We start from the raw sequence: 26,869 nt of genomic DNA on the forward strand, positions 1-26,869 counted from the left end.
GAAAACTACATTAATTACAGCAAAACAATGCTTTAGCAAAATGTAGGTATGTATGTTTATATTGGTAGAATGGCACCGAAATACCAGTTTTATTAGAGGTTTGGGAAATGCACTTCTAGCTAAGCGGCTGCTCGCTGTAGTTTCTTATTTGAAGGACAGATATAAGAGCTGTTGATCTTCTCGTATTTCTCAAAAACATTAGAATTCCTCCTTTAAAACATCAATGAAGTTTTCATTTTCTTGAACAAGAGAACAATGTACAACAATGTCAACAATGTACATACGCAGATGATTTTACTGCAACGGCAGCGTTAAGCTTTATCGTTGCTCAGAAGTTCATTATGCAGGAAGTGCTGAGCTGCTCTGTGGGAACCAGAGAAGACCAGGAAGTGAAAACAAGAGTCTCCCATCATGGTCTTCTGCTGCAGTAGGTGTCGACTGTGCCCATTATAGCAGTGCTGTGGTAACACCTGGCCCTGGATTCGCTCTCAAAGGGGGGGCATAAGGGGTCTCCATGCACGGTCATGTCCTTACTGAGTGGACATCTGCTCCAGTCAGACTCTCTACCTATTTCCCTGGTGTCAAAGTGTGTGCGTGTCTTTAATGGTGAGTAAGAAGCAGGAGGCCAGAGAGCTCTGTGTCCTTAGAGTAGACCAGATGCCAAGCGTTACCCCTCCCCCCAGCTATCCTTCAGCCAGTCTTTTCAAAGGTAGCTCTGGTTAGCTTCACGCACATCAGACATGAGCCTTCCTGATAATTTCTCTCTAATCTAGTTTACTTTCATCAGTTAAAGAGCATCAACCAGGTTGCACCATTTCATTTTCTAAATCTGTAATCTTTGATATGAAGTGGAAAGCTTTTAAGACTCCCTGAACCATTGCGGTCATGTTCTGCTGCAGAAGCTCATTTCATCTGAGCTTAAGCATTTTACCACCAAATGGCTACCATGTGCATGCGGTGAGTACCTTGGAGAAAATGGCTGTACCTTTTGAGAGAAAAAGAAGACAGAGCTGTTAAGGTAGACACCATTATTACCATCCATAAATACGGCTGTTAGAATCAGACACACGTTGCTCCCTTTGAGAGGCATCAGTCGAGCAGACGCTGTCATTATGCAACGTATCAGCACTAAAGAGGAGGGAGACATTGAGGGAGTACACGGATGTCACTCCTGCTGTAGCGTACAGTCAGGCACGATGCCGCTGATTGATAGTTGAATGCTCTGAGAGCCCAAAACGCTAATGCACGTCCAGGGACATCTAATGTCGTTGACGGCGGCGGTCTGCGCGTAAGACAGAACAAAGCGCTGTCATCCATCAATCTGTGTCACCTCGCCTCTGATCCAGTGTTTACAAATGTTGCATCATCCTGTCCTCTCAAAGCCAGCCATGCAGAGACCCCAGGAATCACTGATTTCTGGGAGATCAGTTTTGAACTGTTCAGAGAAGGAGGCGTGACCTTGCCTTCAGGAGAGATAAATCCTCACAGTGCATTCTTGAGTGTGCATCACCTCCTTCTCGCCCTTTCTTCTCGTTGAAGACACGCTTCAGGAATCATTCAGTTTGCTCTTCATTCAAGGAGAATTCTTACATTTTTTCTTTGGCTGTTGTGAGTCTTACACCGGACATCATCCTTTTTTCATAATTGACAGAACAGTGTGGCTGTGGATTTACTGCTATAACCCCCTTTACCATAAGGGGGAGCTCAAAGGCAAAGTGCTCAATGCAGGGCTATGGAAGGACCAACAGACTGGTACAGAGAGGAATCCATTTTCCTGTGTATCTGTCCAGTGGAAGAATGGCATCTCTATTTTGGGTATCTGACATAGTTAAACAAGAAGCCTGATCAGTCTTCCTTCTAAAGGACCCAGAAAGTTTATTGGCCTGATGCTTATCTCACACTGGGGTTGTACTTTGAGCTCACAGACACTGATTTCAGGCTTCAAATGCTTTTGATTGAGGAATGAATGCGACAAACAAAATCTTTGATCCGGACCAGACACTCGAAAAGTTCACCTAAAACCAATCACAATCCAGTCCTTAGCAAATGAGGCATGCTGGTTGAAAGGGCACGGATGATCCTTTAAAAGTAATCAATGCAGAGATCGCTGAAGATCACCGGTGGAACAAGTTGTGATGAGTCAGTTAAAGATATTGACCCTGTGATTGATTCACTGATTGAGTCGTAGCGAGTCTTCCTTCTCGCCACCACGCGAGACTGAGCTTTGATTACCAGATGATTCACCTGCCGTTCGACCCCCAACGATTGGCTTTTGGCTCCAGCGAGTCGATGGATTAAGACTGAGCTGATAGCAAATCACCAGTGTGTAGACTGTCTGAAGGTGTCGTTTGACTTTTTTTTTTTTTTTTTTTTTTACATGTTTTCAATCACTTATTAGAGTATGTGTGAGGATGATTGGAGATGAAGCAAGTAACAGAATTTAGGACCTACTTTAACGTTGATGAGCCTTTACACACTCTGAAAGGCTTAACAATAAGCAGTTGTTATACCTAAGTACATTTAACTGCTTCATAGTTATTTACTTTTACTTTACTACTTCCCACTGTGTTTGTACTTAAGTTAAGAATTTCAGTGCTTTTCCACTACAAGATGTTTATGACCCCAACTTGCTGTGTATTATTGTCCATGAAATGGCTTTTCTTACTTGTCTCTTGACTCTCTCAGTTGGTTGCTCACACACCTTCTCAATTTTTGCAGCAGCAGCAGCTATTTGCCACTCTGTCCTCTGACAATGACTCTTTCTCCATCTCCCCCTGCCACTGTCTCAATCCTTCTCTTTCATTGTCTGTTTACCTCTCTCCATCGCCCATGCAGCATCACTCTTTCTCCTCTGGCAACGAACTATTCTGTCCTCCCTCTCTCATCCTCTCGACCGGCAATAACAGCTTATCTTCTCTCCCCCCCACAAACCTCCCTCCCTCCTATGTCTTGCAGGGTACATCGGATCCACAGTGCGTTGTCTGGGACTATGGCAACCCGTAAGTTACTCTAAATGATTGTGACACTCATGTGTGCATGAGAGTGTGTACAGTGCAGTAACGCATGTGTCTGTGTGTGTGTGTGTGTTGATGATGTTTATCTCATGAGTGCTCATGCCCAGTCAGATTAATTTTATTAATGAACTGAAAACAGTCTAATGAAGTTCCCTGTGTTCGTGTTAATTAAATTAGTCAATGAGAACAAACACCATTCTCTCTGTGTTGCTAAGAATTCAAAAGTAACATCAGTCAGAGCGCCTCAGTGGAGCAAGTTTTCCTTTGTTGCTGTCCTCTTTTTCAATGTCTAGCTTCACTCGCGCCAAGTTAGAGGTGTAATTTACAATCTGGTGTTCCACTGTGGACATTTGCTTTAACTTGAACAATCAGTGACCTGAAGCCATACTTTCTACCTAATGGGTTTTCTCTGTCATCCGTCTATGTAGGCCACTGACTCTTTGACATTGTTTCCTGTGTATAGTGGACAATCCAGTGAACTACATAACTGAACTAATGTAAACCAGCACAATTGATCATGCTGTTTTAACCATTAACCCACATAGCGATTAGTATTTTTGTCAATACTGAAGTCAAACTTGTTCAGAACCATTAAACCAGGATTTAGTTCCAGGTCACAGCCTCATTACACTTCATCATGAGGCTCTGTCCTTAAAAGGCCCATATCTAGAGGCAACCCAGTCTCCTAATATAATATAATACATATAATATAACACTCAGTTTACAGTAAATGAAATTTCTGCCTGGATGACGTTCATGGGCATGTTCTTTCTTGAGAAAGTCATGATATTGTCAGCACTGGAAGTGGAACAGTGCATGTTATTAGGTTTCGACTCACGGTTAATATTTAACTAGAATCGTAGAAACTTTTAGTCATTAGAATGTTTTGCAGTCAAGTTCAGTAAAAACGTTCATTTCGAGCCTGACAGTTCATTCTTGGTCTTGGAAATAGCAGCTGTCAACACAGTCACCACTCAAGATTTATTTAGTAACTTGTTCTGCAGATTGTGATCATATCACATGAGCTTCATCAGCAGATGAAGTTTGTGGCCCTTGAGTGGAGATTGATTTGTCAAGTGTTTCATTGTTACAGTGATTAAAAACGCCATCCTGGTGATATTCTTTTTCTTACAAAATGCATTTGCTAATGAGGTTTAGTTGTATATAAGCATATTTTCGAAGAGACAGATTTGACAGACGAGTCTTTGACAGAGCAAATGGCTTCCATGAGACTGACACAGAGCCATCACAGTAGGCCTTCCTGTCTACTTTGACAATAAGATGGATTCTGGCCGGCTCAGCTTCCCCCCTGAGATCACATGACTTTGTCCAATCCTGGAGGAATACTACTCTCCAGTGACCAAAGCACACAATGGAGCTGCAGGTTCACACGCAGAGGATAAGTCATTGTAACTTATCAAACTATCCCTCTCCATTTAGGTAGGAGCGAAATGAAGCAGCAAAGTCAATTAACTAGCCAGCAGATTACAGCTGCAATCAAATTAAATTCAGACATTAAGAGGGCAGAGAGCCAAACAGAATATAAAGTGGCAAGGTGGCAGAGATGTCTATTGACCGAACATACTCAAACTGGGAACAATGTGGAAAACATAATGTGTTTAGGTCACATGTTTGCAGACACACGCAGAAGAGAGCTCACACAAATGCTTAGTCACATTAGCATACAGACACACACACACTGACCAGGATTTAGGCTAATGTGACGTACAATGAAATGCAAAGATTGGGTGTTAGATTACACATCTTTTGCATCATTTAGCCAGTAAACACCAGCAACAAAATGAAAATGCTGCAGTTATAGTAAGTGACGCTGTTTTAACCAACCAGAAGCATCGCTGTGTGAAAGATTTGCCTATTTCTGATACTCAGCTATTTCTGCTCTCTTAAATTCACAGGGGTAGGTTAATCATGATCTCCATGGGTTGTTTACATCTTGAGCTAATGCACAGACATGACCGTGTAAGTGCAAACAGCCTGAAGTCATCACAACATGCTATTTGGGTGCACAGATGCTGTTAAGAGACGTGTGAGGCTGTGAAGCCCAGCCAACTGGTGTGCTTCAATTCTAAAAAGCTGAGAATTAGTTGCAAAATATCATCGATAGACTCTGAACAGGACACCTGTACAGGGGCCAAAGTACCATCTATATCAGTGTTTCTCAATTCCGGTCCTCGGGCCCCCCTGCCCTGCATGTTTTAGATGTTTCCCCCCTCCGCCACACCTGATTCAAATGACCAGCTCGTCATCAAGCTCTGCAGTGGCCTGTTAACGAGCCACTCATTTGAATCAGGAAACATCTAAAACATGCAGGGCAGTGGGGCCCGATGACCAGCATTGAGAAACACTGATCTATATACAGCACACAATGGCTGTACAGTTTTGGTATTTCAATCCTCCTCCATTTCCTTGTCTGTGCCGGCCAGTAGATCTTGACTGGAGCTGGGCAGGTAGACATAGGAAGAGAACATGTTGTACAAAGCAGCCGTTTGTTTGCTGGAGGATATCACCTCTCTCAACCTGGCTGTCTCTCTAACTGAGCCATGGGCTTTGAGGTTGAGCAGGAGGCAGACAAGAGGTGGAGAATGTATAGATAGCTGCGGAGGGAAGGCAAACATAGCAGCAGCTGAACCAGACAGCAGGAGAAAAGAAGTTCAGCTCCGGGATGGAAAAAATAACATTGGCAGTCAGACCTGTATATGGAGACTATATTTAGAGGTCACAGATGCACCCACATGCAACACATAAATTATATGCTGTATGTGTGTTTTTACTGCTTAATTGTTATAATGCTCACACAGATAATGCACACTCACTTGGAGATTAGGGATCAAGGCTCAAATCTCTAAAGCCTCCTGTCATCCCCATCAGAATTGTCTGCGTGCATGTTTTTCAGCAGTGGTGGTCTATTTAGAAATCTGCAAACAATTTCAGTGGTAGCGCTCGCCCATTCGCGCTCTCTCTCAGCTGGCTAAGTTGGCCAACAGTTTGTGGCACTCGCAGTTCATCTCAGTATTTATGTGCGAGTGTTTATTTATTTATTTTGCCCCTAACAGGCCCATATGTCGGCACCATCTGCCCACCCAAATCGCCGTGCTCGCCGTCCCTCCCTGTCTCCCCCCAGTCTACACAACCTCCTCTCATTCATTCGTCTTGCCGGCTCGAAGAGATACTGTTATCTTTAGCTCTCATAAAAGTTTTACAGGGTTCGAAAGTGGGAGCTCAGGTTAGCGGAAGTGAAGCTATTGAGGGTAAAACTGTACACCGTTTGGAGCGTGTTCGGAGGTATACATGGCGCTGACAGTAAAGCCTTCATGTTGTAATTTTTGTCTGCCTTGAATCTTCAATTGGGTATTTGTGTAAGGCTCTCACTGACTCTCCCTCTCTCCTCCATGAGAAATGATGATGGGTATTCAGCTTCTCTTCGCTATGTGGTTGCTGACCTTGCCTCTGGCATCTCTGTGCTTTGACCCTCACTCTGCCTCATCTGGCTGAACCCCCACTGACATACACACACTCGCTGTACAGTGGAGAACTTATTTTACATCTGGTGCATTATAGATAACTGTGGCTGTGCTAGGTTGTATCTGCACCATCCCAGATGTACTATACTGATACTTGAATCAGAACAAACTGCCTTTTTGCTTCCATTTATGCAATACACATAGCAGTACTCAAAAAATGTATTTATTTATGCATCGCTCATACATTTCATATCTCATTTCCAATAAGAATAGAAGTAGCATATTCATATCAATGAAAACGCTTGAATAGCTGTGTATTATATAGCCGGGCAACCGATCTCATTTTAAAGCGTACTTAGAAAATATGACCCAATAGTGAGAGATAAATGTAATATACACTTTAGATGGATGGGTGGCAGTAAGCTTGTGAAGGGTTGAGGGTCACTTAATCCCATTTCTAATCCCCAGTGGTCTTCAGCTTGATCAGGGATCAGTGGTTAAAGACCTAGGAACCCCACCCTACCCCCACCACCCATCACTGCCATGGAGTAATAATGACCTGGTGTGCAAGTACAAGTCACTCTAACATCCTCAATCTGACACGGTAGATTGAGGCCTGCTTTGAGCTCAGACTAATCTGCCGCCACTATCGTCTTTTGGCACCAGCAGATCTCAACCTTAAATGAAGTAAGAAGTCAAAGGCATATTCTGCACTCTGTCAAAAACCAGCTGGACACAAATCTGGCCAAAATGTAATCACATTTATTTTACAAAACGGCATAGTGACAAATTCTGACCTTAGCTAAGTGTATGGCACTTTTCTTCATTCTCATACTGGCAGTCTTATGGCTGTGCAGCAAATGAGGATGTAAATGAATGAAGGGAGTAAAATACAGAAATGGAGGGTATTGTTTGTCCCTCTGGGATACTTACCACTTCACAAGTCTGTTCGTTATTTTAAGATGCCTTAAGAGAAGTGCATCAATTCCGCGTTGCACTTCCATAACACCTTTGAACCGATGATGGACAGTTTAAAACAGGATCAAAGTTGATGCAGCAGTGCCAGACATTTTTTTATGTCAGCCGTTCTTCTTACTTGTCCAAACCCGGCACCTACATCACCCACAATGCAACTTGACTGTTCAGTGTGAGATGAATGTAGCCTCGAGCCACCAGCCTATTTCTTTCATTGTAAAGCTTTGAGTCTTCAGCCCCATCTGACGCTGACTCAAGTGCAGTGTTGGGTGTAACGCGTTACAAAGTAATGTGTTACTGTAATAACATTACTTTTTTCAGTAACTAGTAGTGTAAGGCATTACTCGTCTGAAAATGGTAATATTATTACAGTTTTCCCGAGCTAGTTACTTGTGTTACATTTACCAGTAGCACCTTCATCACACACAACGCACACAACACAGAGAACAGAATGGAAGGGGAGGGGGCGTGAATGGAACAGTGATTGGTCTGGATTTGGCACGAGGTATCATTTACCATCACCGATTGGTCGACAGCCGGCAGCCGGCAGCAGAGCGGCACCCGCAAAGACAGATGGGGAAAAATGGAAGCGTCAACAACGGCAAGCTCTTTTTCAGAGGAAGGTTCCCAGCAGCAGAAAGCTAGTTTCGACGGGTGGAGATTCAGTCATTATTTTGAATATGTTCAAAGGAAGGAAAATAACTTGATGGTGAAGTGCACTCTCTGCCTGGGTAACCGCCCACCGCTTGTAACTCTACCTCCAACCTGAAGAAGCACCTGGAGTGACAGCAGACACATCAAGCTCGTTGCGAAGCGACGGAGTGACATGAACAAGCAGCCCCGCAAGCAGCAAAAACTTTCATCTGAACATAAAGTTCTACCAACATCAAAATCCGAGATAAATAAGCTTGTTGCCTCGTACGTAGTAGAAGAAATGTTACCTATTTCTACCGTCGAATCGCTGTTTTTTCCAAAGATAATCGGCAAAATACCGATAGCAGGGGGAGACCAGCCGTTTTCCGACAGGAAAACCTTCACAATGTACCTAGATAAATGTTACGCCATGATGGAAAGTGACATGATAGACATGATAGACAGTGCCAGTCTGTTGTTGGTGTAATAAAGACCCTAAAGAACACTCCTCCTTTGTCTGTTCTCCCCCCATCTGATGCATCTCAGGCAATTATAGAGTAATTAAGAAAAAAAAATGTAACTAGTAATATAACTAGTTACTTTCTCCAGGGAGTAATAAAGTAAAGTAAGGCATTACTATTTTTGAGAGTAATATGTAATATATTACTTTTTTGAGTAACTAGCCCCAACACTGCTCAAGTGACATCATTTATCAGATTGTGCACAGCTTCCTCTGCAGCCACAAAAGCTGTTTAGAACTTTTTTTTTGACATATGCATTAGAGGTCTCCAAAACCTGTAAACCTGTGCCACACTTGTCGCATGCCCAGGGCGTTGTAGATTATACTTCAGCTCACTTCAGCCCTGAACAAGTTAAGTGGGTATAGAAAATGGATGGATGATATAATGAATTTGATGTTAGACAGTGTTATCCCTGGAGACAGCATAAAGTTCAATCTTAAAATAGCTGTCCATATGCTTACAGTATGTCTGTACAAGGCAACAGCAGAGCATATAACAGCATGTAGCAGATAACTCTGTGCCTATCACAGGTACATTATACAAGTAATCTGTTTTATTATGCTTTTTCCAATGCTTGTTTCAAGGCAGCTCCCAAACTTCAGTGGAGGTCCAACAGATGTGGTTATGAAAAAAGTAGCTTTACCTCTCTTTCACCCCATCTGAGATCAAAATGTCTTGCATTCATTCCACCACACCACTACAAAATTTCTACTTGTGTATATGTCCTTCATCCCTCCCCGTCGTCAGAAACACACACACACTAACACACTTAACAGGATAGCTACCGGGAGGAGGGGGTGGAGGGCTGATAGAGCTTGCTCCACTTTTCCATCTGACAGAGCAGAAGGGATCAAGACTGTGTCAAACAGCGAGTCAGTGTGGCAAGAGGGAGTTGGCCAGTAGGGCTTATGTGGGCTCTGCCTCTATTGGGCATTACAGACGTGGACGGGCTCTTAACTCATTTCCCAGCTATCACAACAGTCCTTAGAGAGCGCGTTTACATGGTAGCTTCGATTCTCAAGGCGTAATGCTCTGGTTCTTGTTGGGGACAGTCAGCTTCAGGGCACTTTTGATGGTTTTACGCAGATTAGTTCTACAATGCCGTAAATGGAAGTCTGAACTTTAGGTATGACTTCTTTCTGCTGCTGGACCTAGCGAATAAGTATGGCCTGCTTTTTAGTTTGGGTGATGAGGTTGTGTGAATCAGGTTAGGATTGTTTATTCTGGGGTTCGTCTTGTCTTTTTTAACTTCATGCGTTATTCTTATTGATTGCGCCACCATGTGACCAGTGGGTGTGGAATGGAGCACTGTATCTCACGGTACAGGCAGGGATAGCCTTTAGAACTGATGCTTTTCCCTACATGTATACCTCAAGATGTTTGTAGTGATCAGCAGTTTAGATTAGAAGCCTAGAAGAAGAAGAAGAAGGCGAGCTTTCTGTTGTCACGTGGAATACATTGCTTCCTCACTGCTGGACCTGTTGGCTGGGGTAAGTAACATCTACACCCCCATAAAATGTATTCTAGGTCATTTTGTGGCTGTTGTGTTAAGATCATTGAACTGCAAATACACTCTTATAAGATCTTATATGTAACCTAGAGTTTAATTCAATATCTCCCTTATGCTTATCTTCCTGACTTGTCCATTATCTTCTTTACTCTTGTGCTGCTCAAAGTAGGCTGAAAGGTCATTGTGTTAGTGCTTTATGAGGCTCTATATTCCTTGGCCTTTAATAGTCCTCTTTGAGCCCCTGGCAACATCCTCATGTCCAGTTTTCAGAGAATCCCTCTACATTTTCTATGTGATGTAACATTTCAAAACTGTCTGCAAAAACACTCCACAAAAGCCCTTTCATACTTTTTTTTTTTTTTTTTTTTTTAGAATTAGGATTAATAATCCATTTTCTGCAGGAGCCACTTTCCTCATGTTAACGCAGAATGCAAGCAGTCGGGGCGGCAGGCTGTTTATGGCTGTAGCTGAAACCTGTATCTCTGCTTTTCCTGTTCGCTGACTGGCTTGCACACCGGGAAGAAAGATAATCCCGGGAAAGAAGCTTATAAATTAGCCTGTGGCCATACCAGAGAGCAGATTGGGGCAGTGTAGGTCAATGACAAAGCATAGTCCTCGCACGGGAGTCAGAGAAGAAGTGGGAAGTGTTTTTGTGTGTGTGTGTGTGTGTGTGTGTGTGTGTGTGTGTGTGTGTGTGTGACAACCTCAAGTGACATAAGCCACAAGAAAAGACATGTTTTTTCCGAATAAATCCATAGCGCACTGGACATCAATAAATATGTCATTTTGAAGTTGCCACAATAAATATAATATTTAGAAATGAAAACTTTACGGTCTTGCGCATAAACATCACAGCAAGCTTCACATAATCTCACAGCATGTTCTTGTGGTTATAAGAGCTGTCTTTACATCTGTCAGTGGAAGAGAGGAAAGCTTAGTTCCTACAGAGTTAATATCTGGGTCAAATACATTTACGCTTGCAGGCACACGTACACACACATGCGCTGGAATGCAAACACCAGCCTACGCTGAGGCGAAAGCTGCGTTGTAGATGTGTGCCGGTCAGTCTCGCATAATAGGTGGTATGAAGGGTTTAGTAAGTATAGATGATTTGTGTCATGTGAGGCTTTGCTTCAGTGCTTTCTAGCAGTATTCTGTGTGAAAGGCCAATATGCGCTGCCTCAGGTGGATGTGTTTTCTGACTCCCTGGTGGTCAGGGGTATAATGTCTACCAGAATAGATTCCATCAGATGGAATAGGTGTCCTCTTCCACATTTTTTTCCCCCATTTCTTTCTGCGGTTTCAATAATGAAACTGACCTCCGGGCATCACAAAGAGGTTACTATTCACACTGATATGTGTATATTGTTTGTAAAGAATTTGTCAGGCAGTCAGTTATTGACACTCAACACATTCAGAACTGCATGTGACAAATTTAAAATGAAGAAGAAATGTTTAAAAAGTAATAGTTTTTAAAAAATATTTTTATGATGATTTACCTTGTTTATTACATATTTAACAATTTAAAGCCTCAGGTAATAAAGAGAGAAGCAGATAGAGATGGCACAAACTCTAAAGACCAACGATGTTGCAAATGATAATAAGAATTACAAGTGAAGACATGTCAGCCCAGAGGTTGCAGTGGGTGTGAATCCATCAGTATTAAAATAGTTGATTCTACTGTGTGGTATGTGGAAGACCTCGTGGTAGTAATTCAAGCACCTCACAGAACCACCATACTGGGAGACAATGGAAGAAGATGCTTTCTGTCCCACCTTTTCAAGTTTTTAGTTATTTTAGTGGATTAGACCCCCACAGGTAGGCAGAGACATGATGTCAATGGGCCTTCTTCACAGCAGACATTTTGACTTGTCACAGTAGGAAAAGAAGGGAACTCATGATCGCGTGACAGTGAGCCAGCATGCACAACACAACCTTGCAACTGAAGCAACTAAAGGAATTCAGCCGTCATTAATTTGATTATTTACCTGTGCTGCAACATGTCAAAATGTATTCCATGCAGTCACCAGACTCCACGTGAGCACCAGTGAGATGGCATGACATGCATGGTACATACTAGGCTGCAGCTTTGACAGCATGCAGGCCTTAGGGAGAGCACCAAATAAAAAAATGGGGAAAAGAATGAGTGCATGAAAACAAGACAATTAATGTGCACATACTTGATCAAACATGCAGGTTGTTATTGCTACCTTAGAGGGTCATTCATTCATGCTGAGTAACAGTAACAGCTTTCAACCGATTGGTATCTGTGTCCACTTGAGACCACTTAGCCTCCATCAACCTTAAAATCCCTCTCTGCTGCAACAAGCACTCTCGTTCCCACTAGTCCTTCCGTCTATGACTCATTAGCCGTCAGGTTGCAACGCGTATCACCAGCTCTCGCTCTGATTTGGACTATGCCTATACTCGAAGGTCTCCTCTCAAAAAAGCACATTAAAACCTCAGGTTGTACAGTATCTGTGGCTGTTCGCTCAATGACTTCACAATATCATGCGCAGAATATTAAACCTGTTCCGACTGTCTTCTAAAGACCTCATAGCAATTTGACTTGAATGTTTTCTTCGTGTAATGAGGATACATCTCTTTGTGATTTATGTGCTTTTGGTTTCCATCTGTGTGTGAAATTCTTTTGTCATCCCTCAATGCTTTCTTCATCTCTTTGCATTTATCTCTGTTTGCCTTATCCCTTCCACATTTTTAGTTTTTTTTCTCCTGTGTAATTGCCTTGCGCTTCTGACCACTGATGACACAAATTTGATGCTGCATTTTGCCCAAAATGAGCAATGAGAAACAGAACAATGGACACAGGGCATGTAATTTTACTACTATAATTTTTGGCTACAGACATCTCATAAATCAGTTCTGACAATATTTTGCCAACAGCTAAAATTAGCTGATAATGTTAATCCTCATTATATCAATGACAGCTATGTAGGACAACATTTTCCCATGTAAAACTGTTTTAAATGCATAGCAGTGGCTCAATATTAAATGTTGCCTGCACTCACTATGTTAGCTCCTGTATCATAAGGCTTTACGTGCATCTCTGTTGGTATTCTCTGTCCCTTTACCTTACTTACATTATGTCATCTTTGCCTGCTGAAGATAGAAGGTTGCTATGGATGAGAGACATTGGCAACATGTCACTATTTATGGATGGAGGGGTTGCTTTTTTGGTGACTTTACCTCCATACAGATGCATCAAATCCCTGCATCAAGCCCTTCAGTTTTAAGAATTCAAAGCATGTTTAACCTTTTTTTTTGTTTCTTAACAGGGTGCAATTGGCTTTCATAGCACTGCCCTTTCAGTCAAGGGTTGGTGCCAATTTATTCTCAGTGGACATAAAAGGTCAAATTATGCTGTTGTTCAGGAAGTATTTTTTCCAATTTTTCTTAACAGCTGCAACAACATTCTACTATCAATTAGGGAACAAATTTGGAAACCATTGTAATATGTTAAAGTAATGGTCACTCAGTGTTGAGAAATAGTGCTTTAGTGCTGTAGCTTTCACCACAAGTACAGCTTGGTTTCTATTAGCCATGCTAACAGTGTGGTTCTATGGATGGCCAATTGTTCCACCATTTGGTCCCGACTTAAATGTCTGACAGCAACTGTTTTGTTTTGTTTTGTTTTGTTTTGTTTTGTTTTAAATATTATTATTCATGGTCCCCAGAGGATGAATCTCACTGTTTTTCATGATCTCCTAACCTTTTACTTAGTGCCACCAGCAGGTCATTCATTGAAATATTTCAACATTTTGTACAAATGTTCATGGTTTCTAGTTGATGTATCCTAGTGACTTTGGTGATCCTGTCACTTCTCCTCGAGCGCCACCATGAGGTTGACTTTTGCACTTTCTAGTAACCTGTCTCAACTGAAACTATAGGCAGATAGCCATGAAATTTTGTTGAGAAATTATTTTCTCAGCAGGATGAATTGTATTGTTCAATACTTTGTTTTATGACCAAACGACTATAATAGTAATTACATTCTCATCAGGTGCTAATTAGCAAATTTTAACATGCTAACATGACACACAAGACAGCGGACATGGAAGACATTCCACCCGCCACACATCAACGTGTTAGCATGCTCACTTTAGCTCAAAGCACTGCTGTGCATAGGTGAAGCTTCACAGAGCCATTAGTGTTTCCATAGACTCTTAGTCAGGTTGAGTATATGTGATATATAAGAATTTGGCTGAGGATGATCAGAGCAAACTGTGTAATCTCCCTGTGCACTGAGGGATAACTACCTGTCAAAATGAAGCCGACTCTAACATCCATTAAATAAAACTTTATTCTTTGTCAAAGTCAAGACCAAATAACAGATGTCTTGATTATCACAATGCTAGCAAACTGGATGGTGTTGTGCATATTTGCACATCTTACCATTTGTTTGGATACTGCCAGGTTGATCTCTTTGCAGTATACATTTGGGATCCATAGCCTATAAACCAACTATACTGATATGTACACCTGTTTGTACATCTGGTACCTGTTTTCCATGATAAGTCAGCAGCTGCTCCAGGCACATTCAAGTGCTATAACAAAAGTAAAACAAAAACCATGTCCTTTTAATCTTTCCTCACCAGCTAAGTCCAACTGATGATCTAATACTTCTATGAGCCCAGCGGGGCCAATCGTGTTTATCTGTAGCTGTAGTATATCTGCAATAACAAACATCAAGGTTTGTTGCAAGTTTGTGAGAGAAATAAAACCAAAGAAAAGCTGGCTTTTTGTTGAAAGACATCCATGCCAGCTATCAAATCCAGTTAAAGTAGATGAGGGTCAGCAGTCAATTAAGCTGGAAATTCAGTAGCCAAAAGAAAGAGGTCAGGGATAATGTGCTTTTGTGCATTTGTGTTGGTGTTATCTTCAGTGACCCCCTGTTGTGAGCTGTCAGACAGTTCCTCATTACCTCAGCTTCCTCTTTGCTGCCACACTGACATAGAATATTTGATATGGCTGAGTCTGTGCGGCATGCGGTTAGATTGTTAGTGTCAGTAAATGAATGGCATGCATGCTTTCACATGTGCATCTACCATACTAATTAATCATTAATGCATGTGTAGACAGAGTCCATATGGCTGTGTTTTACTTGTGTGAATGAAGCCATTTGTAAGTGCTTTACTTGACATCTCCTGGGAGCTCACACAGAAAACTTACACGTTTTCTGTTCATGGATGCATGTGACGCCGGATGAATCATTGTAAGCTCAGTGGATTCCATGTGTACATGTTTTTTTCAAAAAAGAAATGTAAATGTAACCCAAAAACTACCTCACAAAATGTGCACAGTTTGGAGGATTTCCTCATAAAAGGTAACAAGTGCACATATACTCTCATTCACTCTGCTCCAGCTTTCATCCCAGCTCTCTCTCTCTCTCTCTCTCTCTCTCTCTCTCTCTCTCTCTCTCTCTCTCTCTCTCTCTCTCTCTCTCTCTCTCTCTCACACACACACACACACACACACACACACACACACACACACACAGAAACACACGAAGCCGCGCGCCATGTTGCTACCTGTCAAGCTGTCTCTAGGCTTCACTGCTGTGACTCGTTTTCCGATCTTCAGTCTTTGAAGTGTCACTGTGCAGATGATGATCATCAGGGAATTGTACTCACATCTCATTACTGACATTATGAATCGAGCGTCACTGGTTGTGTGTGGGAGTGTTTTTGTGTGCCTGTGAGTGTGCGCGCTTTCCTTCATGTTCGGATATACATTTGAGAATTAATGCCAATACCTACCTCCTTGTCAGTTAGCGTCACAGTGATCATGTTTGAGTGGCCTGTCAAAGCATAAGTATATTTAGTCTTGAGTTATGTATTGTGCTGTGCTGTGGTTAACACGTGGTGGGTGGTTTGTGTACTTTTCAGACATTTGTTCACTTTATTTGATCGACAGCCAAAGAAACTACAATGTGACAGCTTTTTTTCTAGTCAAGATGCGGAAACAATCCAACATGTTTGTGCAATTTACGCTTCCGCATTACTTGATGTTTGATGGATAGATTAGGTACTAAGATAGCGAGTGATATCTCAACAACTCTTGTGGTTTTGTGTCTGACCTTGTTTGGTCTATCCATATTACTGGCACACATACTGAAGTGAGTATCCCTACTGTTGGGCAAATCAAGGACTTTTTATTATTTTTAGGCGACACATAGAAGAAGGATTTCCTGGAATTCCTTCTCTTAGATGTTAAACTGTTAGATGTAACATCCAAAATAACCCTTTAGAAACCACAAATACAACGAGCGGTAAGCCAGCTTATCGTTTCTCATGAAGTGGAACTGTCACCAAAGCCTTTCCTCCTGATGTAAACGATACTCACACATACAATATGGCCAGTCAAAGCCCATATATTTTCAGCGTACTGAGTGATTTAAAGATTGCATGACTCAAGTAAATCCTAATAAGATAAAGCCCTTATATTTCTCTCCGTCCTCTGTTGAGGGTGCTTATTGCTATTAGCTCGAGAGGAGGTAATTACGTTCTCCACTAAAGCATTAGCGGTGAAAGAACAGTGCACGCTGTGCTGTCTGCAATATCATTACATTTTATCTTTTCTGCTCCACAAATCTTTTCATTGGAAAGAATGAAATGAACAAATACAATCTATATTCAGTTTATGGAAAACATTAACAAAATACTTTTTTTTTCCTCAGATTTTCTGTCAAGATGTCCAGGCCCCAGCATAAATGAGATTTTTAATTATTGCCAACCATTTCTTGGCATAAGAAGGATGTAGTGCATCCTCTGACGAGCCCCAGAGTGACCAGATGCATTTTCATGACCTTATAGCTTAGATTATTCCCCATAGGAGGGCTTTTCTTGTCCAGATTTTTCAGGTTACCTCCCCTAGATACACCTCTTTGCACGTACCGAGATCAGCAGCTAATGCAGTTATACAGCGACAGTGATGCAAGTCCTCTGTTGCTTCCATTCTTTGGCACTCTGCTTGAAATCAAACCAAGGTCTCTCATGGTCAACTTGATGTATCTGCACATCCTTAAAAAAATTTCTTTTTGCTCTACAAAAAGCTTTCATTTTTGAGAGGTGTTTTGCCTGAGCTCCAAACAGGGCGGTTAAACATATTTTTCACAAAAAAGAAAAACCTCTGAAAACTTTGCTTCGTGTCTTACTAAAAAATCTAATATTCAACAAACAGAATTAAAAAAAAAAAAAAAATCATATGTTTAGGTGTTGTTTATTAAGAGTTTACACTCAAAAACTCAACTAATCCGCTTCTTTATCAGGACGGTGTGGGTGTGGTGTGATCAGATTAGAAGTGGAAGAATATCCAGGGTTAAACATGAGGTTAACGTGTGGTACGAGGTGCCAGGGTAATTAGTTCAGTTAGAATCTTATTGATCGGACTCCACACTCAACCTTCAGCCTCATAAAGAGAAGAGGAGAAAGATGTCGGGCAATAAAGCATACAAGCTTCTATTGTATGAGATTCTTGGCACTCCCTTCCCCAGTAACTTGTTGCGTGTCAGAGGAATTGACCATTTAGTGCTGAATAATCCCCATCCACCATTTAAGCCGCACTGGTCTTTGTCAACTGTTAGCTGATGCAACCGTTTTCTTTTGTCCTCAAGGCCTCAAGTCTCTTAGGTTATTCTTCCAAGAAAAGAGAGATGGAGCACAAAGAAGAAAAGAAAGAACAAAGATGAGAAAAACAGTGTTTAGGGTGCTAAACACGGACTAGAGAACGAGTGGGGTGACATTGGCTTCTAATGCCAGCAGGGTAAAAGAGCCTGTCAGTGTGCGTGAGTGCTGATCACTGCATATTAAACCCATAGAGTGAATGGGTGAACTTGGTGAACTTGATGGTGAAGAAAGTCTACCCTCTGAAATGTTCAGTCCTCCTTTCTCCCCGCCGTTTGAGATGGAACTTCCTATAGACGTGTTTGGTCATGTGACTTTTTTTTTTCTTTCTTTTCTTTTTTTTTTTTTGGTGTGTATTTGTCTCACAGTCACTGCTTATGTCCCCTGTGCTTCTCCCCACCTCCAGGGAAGCTGGCGCAGAAAACTGGGGCACAGAAGGCTGCCAAACGCTCGCGTCAACCACTGTCCACACCAAATGCCTGTGCAGCAGGATATCCACCTACGCCGTGTTAGCGCAGCAAGCTAAAGAGCCGGTGAGTCACTAATGTACAGCCTGATGCACTCTGTGGGACTTGGGGGTTAACAAGGCAACTGCTTCCAGGGGCCAGGTCAGTGAGCTGATGAGTAATCGTAGTATGAATTTAGATGGCATCTGTATTAGTTGGATTTTACAGTAAAATACAACAGGCTGTTAAGGCTGTCATTTATTGTCTTTAAACAGAGATATGGCTGGATAGTGCTGCTGTGACTTGTGAAATTTTAATGTGAGGTGTCTGACTTTATAACGAGCATCTTTCCTCCCACAAGAAGAAAATGAATGCGGGCTGAGCAGTGCCGTCGATGTTTACCGTTGTCACGGAATAAGAAGCTGTTGTGATCAGCATGTCATTGCTTGTCTAATTATATGTTTATCAGCTGTCACTCTCCACGTTATTTTAGCTGAAACATCACAAAGGTCAGGCTGTTCAGCGACCTACCTCCACGTGATGGCAGAGAGAGACGTCAAGAGACAGAAGAGATTTTATTGTCTGTGTGTGATTTTCCTGCGGCATGTAACCTGTGCCTCTATAAATAGCTCACGTGGCTTGCTGCGGGTGTTAGACGTGATCAAAGAAGGCTTTTTAGCAGTTCAGGGTAATGCCTGTTCTGATACATTGACCCATCCAATGACCAGACTGCTGTTAGTTCACCTTCCTCTCACAGCCACCCTCTTAGCCCAAAAAACCCTATTCATTAATGTATAACATCCTGCATGATCACCCCGTTTGTGTCAGATCTTATGTCACACATTCTTTCAGTACGCACTTAACCCAATTTATTATTTATTCCCACTTTCTTCCTCCCTTTTATCTTCTTAGCTATATTTTCCAATGAATGGGCTTCTCATCAGCTTTCCTTCTTTTCCTCCTTAGCGCCCTACTTTTGTCACTTCCTTCACCCTTCTTGTCACCTCATTCACACTTTCAGTGTCACTGTCGTGGTCACCAAATGTTCCCTTTAGCTTTGACTGTTAATTTGTCTACATGCTTGCTTGCACCCAGTGGCCACAGGGATTGTGATTGCATCAAATAATCAGGGAGTGAAAGGAGATGGAGTTTGGCTGAACTTGTTGTTACACACTAGAATATATAGACGTTTTCTTTTGATTTTCTTCCTCTTAATGGTTAGGGTTATGAAATGGAGCCAGTAACACAGATCCTCAGTAAGCACTGGAGGGTAACTCCAGGTGTCACAGAAATGGAAAGTGATTGCGACGAATGGAGGATTTTGGGAAGGAAATGTTCAACCGAACAGAAACGGCAGGCTGGGCTCAGCTGACAGGCAGAACTAAGAGGAAGAACAAGAGACAGAGATGGAAAGGAGATATTGTCTGCACTAAGTAATAATGCATTAACAACCAGTGTCGCCGCGATAGAGAGCTGGGCTTCTGTGGACATCTATTCCTGTGTAACCTTTTCAGTGTAAAACGTTGCCTCAATGTAACACTCACTGATGCAGTGCATTTACACTTTTCTGTTTCAAAACACATTACCTTTAAGAACGTCCCTTCCATAGACTCTGCACCAAATATGAAAAAAGACCTCTCATAGTTTCCTCAACATATCTTTCCCTCTCAAGACACATTGCAAAGCCACGTGAACTGGAGTCAAACCCATATAATGATCCTATAGGTTTATATTATGTGGTCATTTTTAATTATTTCACTTTTGTCTCTTAAAAATGCAATTTTTTTCTGTTAGTTGGTTTGACAGATGGTTGTAAATACGATGATACCCACGAGTTTCAGCTGTCATTGCTATGGAGAAGACGCCAGTTATGACAAATTAGAGCTACAGCAAATTTAAAATGCTTCCTCCTTGCAGTTGGCTGCAAAACGTGGCATCATAGTTGCCAAACTGATCCAGAATCCCAAAGCGAATTTGCTTAAGCTGCAGATGGTATTATCAGTTTCCTCAACAGCGTAACCTTTAACCTTTAGTCTCTGCCCACAGTTAATGTTTGGCATGAGAATGCACCCGAGCAGTCAAAGTTAACTTCTGCTTTAATGTATATTGGCTTTAACCTTTAATCAAAGAACCAGATATTTTTAACAGTCGTTTCTCTTTCTGAGAGAGTGTCGTACTCGTCCAAGCTGTGGATGTGCCCCAACTCTGTTTACACCTGGCATTAACGTGCATCTTGGGTGATTGGATCACAAGTGGACAGCGCTAAATACAAGTGTAAACAACCACAAAGACGCATTATGATTGGATCACTCAGACCACTTGCCAAGGTGGTCTGGGATGCATGTGACTACATATCTTCTGTAGTGTCAATGTTAATGCGTCCTGATGCGTCACCAACAAGGAACCAATGCAGAAACAAACACCTAATAACTGTGGGCGGGGCCCTTTGACCTTCCAGCAGAAGTGACGTAGGCAGTATCTAAACCTTATCACAAGTGGTCAGCTGGACACTTTGGAGACGCATTATAGACACAGGCGTGAACGGCGATGTGTCTCAGCTGGCCACTTGTGATTGGATCACCCAAGACGCACGCTAATGCCAGGTGCAAACACGGTCCGAAAGTACCTGAGCGGTGTCAAACAGGTCACAGTAGCGATGTATTACTGGAATGTTAACGGTTCCAAAAACAGAGATCACACTGGATGGAGTTATCAGCTGCCTAAACTTTCACTTGGACTTATCAAGTCATTTAATCCATCCAAACCTGGATAAGCCAAGTTGCACCTTGCTTGTGTCACCAGTGACACAACTGACAGGCTGACGCTGATTAAAATTTTAGATGCCCTGAATATGCTAACATACTGGACAGCTAGATGATATACACCCCCAATATTCAGTTGTAAGTCAAAGGATCTTTATGCCATTCTGCAGGAGTTATTATTTTATTCCCATCTCCTCCCCGGATACCCCCCAACACACACACACAGAGAGTTCTTTCTGTGTAAAGAGGGTCAAAATAAGGTCATAGCCTTCAGGTGAGTAACTGCAGTTATTCATTATTTTGTCCCTCAAAGCTTGAATTACTTCACAGGGGTCAACCTATTACAGAACTTGGGGAACCATTAATTCCCATTATATGGAAAAACAGTGGCTGTGACCTATAAGCTGAATGGGTCCAGCCGCTATTTCTGGTTCCTGTGACTCCTCTTCCAACTGAACAACATTGACTTTCCCTCACCACAGCAAGCAGGTCGGCCGTGTTGAGTGAAAGAGGGCGAGGAGGGAAAACACATTGACTTATCTGACATGCTTTACATCTGTGAAGAGTGTGTTAGTCATTAGTGATTCATCAGTCAGCCTCCGGTACCACCATTAAACCCAGTGCTGAGGACCGGAAGGTGTGGGTCAGTGTGTTTGTGTCTATGACTCCCAGTCAGGAGCTGCTGTGGCCAGTGCTGAGTGCACTTTGTCGCTTCAGGCTCCTCCAGAGTTAGCTTTGTATTCCAGTGGAGATTGGATTGTAAAAAAAGAGGAGGGGGAGACAGATTGAATTTGGCAACACATTAACAACCCAGCTGCATCCACACATGCAAACACAGACAACTAGGTATGGATGTTTGCACTTTTATACACGCTCACACACACAAGTCGGCACACACCAAAATGCACATGTGGACACCGAAACACACATTCATATGCTGTGTCCAGGCTGTGTGGCTGTTGGAGCAGAGCTGAGTATCAGCAGCCCAGCTCTGACAGCTTATCCTGGGCCACGGCGCTAGGGACAAGGGGGGGTTGAGGATTAACCTCCATGTTTAATAGAAAAGGGAGGGAGGGAGGGGGAGAGAAAGAGATGGAGGGATTTAGAAGCAGTGCTGCCATTACAGGCCGTTTACAGTGGAGCAAGGGATAGCCAGTTAATCCTGTTTACTTTCTATAGCCTCTGAGATTTCCGTGTGTGTATGTGTGAATATCCTGCTGTGTGTGCGTGTATCTACAGAGAGACCTTCACTATCAGACACAAGACAGAGGTTGTTACTTTAGAGAAACAGAGGGGAGAGAGGGAGAAAGAGGAGTTGACTGAGTGAGGTCATGAAACCGTGGAGTGAACCAAGCCATTTAATTTCCAGAATGACCGCAGTGGGAATACAAACCCTACAGATATGTCTGGACTCGTTGCCTCCACAAGTGCTCAATGGGGTCATGAGATTTGGAGTTGAAGGAGGTAATGGCCTTGTAAAAGACAGTTTAACATGTTGTGCCTCAGGTTAATCAAGTGAGTTATCCCTCCTCACTTCAGTTTTGTCAGCACATGAGGCTGCTGTCCTAGTTATGTAGACATGAAAATTGATTACAGTTTTAAAGGGCTTCTCCCAAACTCCTTGTTTTGTAGCTAAGTCCGATCCACAGCTTTCGCTCGCCTAAGCAGGTAAACAGAAATGCTAGTGAAAAGGTCAGTGGTTCAAACAGCACCTGAGACCTTGATCCAGTCAGTGTGGATGAGTACACAATCAACATACACATTGCCTGGCAGGCACAGGAAAGATGCGGGGTGCCTTCTGCGTTTCCATAACTCAGTTATAAGCCAATTACTGTATCAAAGCAATTTTCTCGCAATAACAATATGTGAAGTGATCTCTGCTTCTGCTGTAAAGGATTTCTCACAGCTTCTTTTGACTGTATTTGACACAATCATTCTCGTGAAATGATTGGGTCTGCTTGAGATACATCGAGTCTGTTTCCTTTGCTGTCATTAGTGACTCACAGGCGCCTAATCAAAATAGAAGAATTTCACAGCTGAGACTATTATTTAAACTATTAATGGCCAAAGTGCCTGTGGAAGGATGATAGGGATGATTGAGGCACTTCAAGATGGCAGCTCATATTTTTACTTATTATACCTTAACTGGAGACGGAGCTGAAAAAGAAAACAAGGCCTGCCCTAGATGAGGCAAGACTACAAGGTTACAGTATGCAAATGTATTGCACTTGTCAACTGTAATTAAAAGATGAGTGTTGCTAAAATTTATGAGGGACTCAGAATTGCATTAGAAGCTTTGGATCCCTTGTCGCATTAATTTGAAGGTGAGTTAGTGACAAGGGAGATGATGAGAGAGTAAACAGGTGGAGTGATTTAGCTGTGTTTCTCAGGCTGAAGATGCATAATGACTGAGCGTTGGTGTACTGAGGAGAGATTTTCTCGGTAATTGGGTATTTTAAAATTGTATAGTGTGTCTTGATACACCAAGACATACTGAAGTTGTAGCTCCTGGCTTTAATTTAGAACTAGTGAATACTCCTCGTTTTGCTTCAACAAGCAGTACAAATCTCAAATAGTATGTAAAAAATACCTGAGGATAAGGCCAGCGCTTGATATGATGACTTTACATTTTAAGTCACTGTGTCAGCCCTTCCAGGTTGTCACATACTGACAGGCGACTCGTGGTTTGTCCTGAGGCCACTGAAGGCAGAGCCTGTCAAGTTGAACCCTCGAGGGCCTGCTGAATTGATTCAGTTGAAGCATATCGCAGGAAATATTTACCTAGTGCCATGACAGCAAAACAGGCAACTGAATAGCAGGAACGCTAGATTAGCAAGATAGAAGGTTTTATATCTCTACAGTGGCACAGTCGGCTTGTGTGTACGTGTGTATAGTTGTATGTGCAGGGACAAAAGGAGCATACAGAAGGTAAATATCTTGGATTTTCAAAATTCCATCTTTTCAAAAATTATTCAGTATTTCACAATGGGCATGGTGTTTCACAGCATGCATGGGGTTAGGGGAAAAAAATCAGTACTCCATGAGCGATGAGGAATAGCCAACAATGTACGCGCTGAATGCAAACAGCTGACTTTTTTATTATAGAGTCCGAGAGCGGTCTCACCAGAAAAGTGACAATATCAGTTGTATGTTCAACCTCAAGCATGTTTCCCTTTTCCTGACTTCTTCTGACTGTCAAAAGCAAGGGTGGAAGTAACGTGATGTAATGGATGGGTCAGCAGTCATGTAGCTTTGACACGCTGCTCACATCCCATTTTGTAGCATCAATCAACATCTTCATCTTGCCAGCATGAATTGATTTTTGAGCACTTGGGGGCAGCGGAAACAAGCTGTAAACACACGGCGAAGGTGTAAGCTAACAGTTGCTTAATTACACATCGAGAACAACATTAACTTTCATTTGAAGTTGTGTTTATCGCACCTGATGAGTATAGGTCCAATATTCAGTCTTCTTTTTGCTCTGTTTTTGGTCTAAACTTATCTTAAACTTATCTGTCTGCCATTTAGTGCTGGACAAGGAGCATGCAGTGGGTTTTAGAGCTTGTCTCCCAATACAGCTGCTTTCTGCATCCATAAGCAAAACTCTTAGCTGTGTAGTAAGCATGACTACAGTCCATTTCCTATTTACAATGATTTAAGATGACCAACCAAACCTTCATACATCACTTCCATAACACTCATATAAACTGTTTTCTAAGGCTATAACAAATGCCCTGTTTTGTCTTTTGATAAGTTTCCAAAATGCCATCTTTTACAGGAACTAATACACTTAAGATGTTCACAAGAGACAAAGCATTTTTCATAGCCTATATCCTTGCAGTGGAGAGGAGGGAGGCAGAGTTAATGGAAAAGACATAGGAGGCCTAAGTACAGATGGACATGGAGTGAAAGAAGAGAGACCCACTGATGAGCAATGACTAAGGAGGAGTAAAGGAGGAAATGGGGGAAGAATGGGAGGCACAGAGGGAGAGAGGGAGGTAGCAGGATAGGTAGGAGTGGAGGGAGGAGGAGTGTCAGTGAGAGGAGATAAGTAGGTTAAACTTCCTGAGCTGAAAATAGCTATCTTCTCCATCACATGGTAGCCAAGCTGCCCAGGGGAGCCTGGCCGTATACAGCAGAGCCTCAGCACACTCTTTCTAATCTGTAGCCTCTCTCTGTGCTTTTCTCTCTTCTCACACACATGCTGCACACACACTAAACACAAGCACATACCCCCTCCAACTGCAACATAATATCACTCTATCTATTTAGAGCAGGGCATTTGTGTGACACTGAAGCCCCAGGCCTGATGTGTTGCATTTGCGTCTTTGTGTGCCTGTTTGTGTGGGTGTTTCCTCTTCTTTTTTTTTTTTTCTTTTTTTTCTGGCTTCTCATTTCCTCTTTTATTGCATCTTTGCGCATTATGAAATTAGATGGTTAATCTCATCGCGCACACGTAACCTAAACGTACCAATTAAGAAAACACTGTTAGACAAATTGACACAATGAAGAGCTGAGGGACAATTTGTAGATGTATACTAAGTAAATTACAAATAGGAGTCTAATTTATTCTTGTACTTGTCTGGTAGTGGCTAATTTAAGATGAAGTAAAAGATACAGAGAGAGAAAATGGAATTCAGTCGTCTTGTGTAAGTGTGTGCTTGTCATTCCTCATGCATCCTCAACATTTGATCTGCCAGACCTCAAAAAAACACAAATGCCTGCGTATCCTTTGCCCTATCTCTCTACATAGTATCAAACACACTCTGTTTCTGTTGTCTCTCACTCTCCTCCTAGGCCTTGCCTTTTTCCTGAAGCAGATGCTTGTCATGTCCCCTCTTTCTCCTTTTGTCTGTCTCTGCTTTCTTATGAGGTGGTTTTGATTATGTTTCACCTCCATTCTCTTCCCATCGTGTTTGTGTGTGTGTGTGTGTGTGTGTGTGTGTGTGTGTGTGTGTGTGTGTGTGTGTGTGTGTGCTCGTATTGGTATTCCAGCCTATTCCATTTTTCTCTGGAGAAATTGGCTTCCTTTGATGGGCTAGGGAAAACCACTAAAAGGGAAGCTTTGACTCCCGCTCATTTTCTTTTCTCCCTATCTATTTCTTCCCCCTCCTACTCTTTGCTTTCTCTTCGTTGTCCTTAACTCTTCCCACTCCATCTCTCTCTGAATTGCTCTCCTACTCCTTCTTTTCAGTGTGCATTCTTTATTCCTTTCTGAAGTCCTCTCTCTTGCTTTCCTCCTCTGCCTTCAGATCATCTTGAATAGCCGCACACATTCGCACAGCTTAAACACTGACTTTCAATTACTTGGCACATCTGCTTGGACATGCTTTTGTGTGTGACTTTGTACTTTATTTGCAGGAAAAAGACACTTTGTGCAGTGTGTGTGTCTGTGTGTGTGCCATGATGAATCTTTGGGATGAAAGGGAAGGCTAGCCATTTGAGGAGGTAAATTGAGGTAAATTGTGTGATTGAGAACTTAGAAGTGGGCCAAACATTAAGCCCACCTGGGACACAGCGGGATGCATGCTCTCCACAGAGCTTCAGTTGTCTGTTCCTCATCCTTTCATCGGCACCCCTCAGGAGAGAGGCAAAGCAGAGGTGCACTGTACATCATGACCTAAATCGTTAATTATGTGCTATGGTCAAGTACTTGTAACCTTGTACATGTGAAATTACATATTCAGAGATGTAAATGGGTGCACAGCCCGCTCCCAGTCTGCATTCTTTGGTTACCTGAATAAGTCCACATGCATCATAATACATGAGAGGAACCTTAAAGTATAATTATGATTAAATGGTCTCCAGGTGATGTTTGAAAGGTGACGTCAGTGACATCAAAGTGGTCAAGATATTTCAAAGAAACACCAACTGTCAAAATTG

At 42.3% G+C, this 26,869-nt stretch overlaps 1 protein-coding gene across 1 annotated transcript in view; it reads left to right on the top strand.

Moving 5' to 3' along the window:
- adgrb2 (adhesion G protein-coupled receptor B2) overlaps positions 1-26,869 on the top strand; it is a 213,207-nt gene that overhangs the window by 136,298 nt on the left and 50,040 nt on the right. The window contains exons 16-17 of the mRNA XM_070985427.1: positions 2,956-2,999; positions 18,185-18,311. Coding sequence (XP_070841528.1) covers positions 2,956-2,999; positions 18,185-18,311 — 171 coding nt within the window. The remainder of the gene's footprint in view (positions 1-2,955; positions 3,000-18,184; positions 18,312-26,869) is intronic.

The sequence above is a fragment of the Chaetodon trifascialis genome, chromosome 17 (assembly GCF_039877785.1).
Source record: "Chaetodon trifascialis isolate fChaTrf1 chromosome 17, fChaTrf1.hap1, whole genome shotgun sequence".
Lineage (NCBI taxonomy): Eukaryota > Metazoa > Chordata > Actinopteri > Chaetodontiformes > Chaetodontidae > Chaetodon > Chaetodon trifascialis.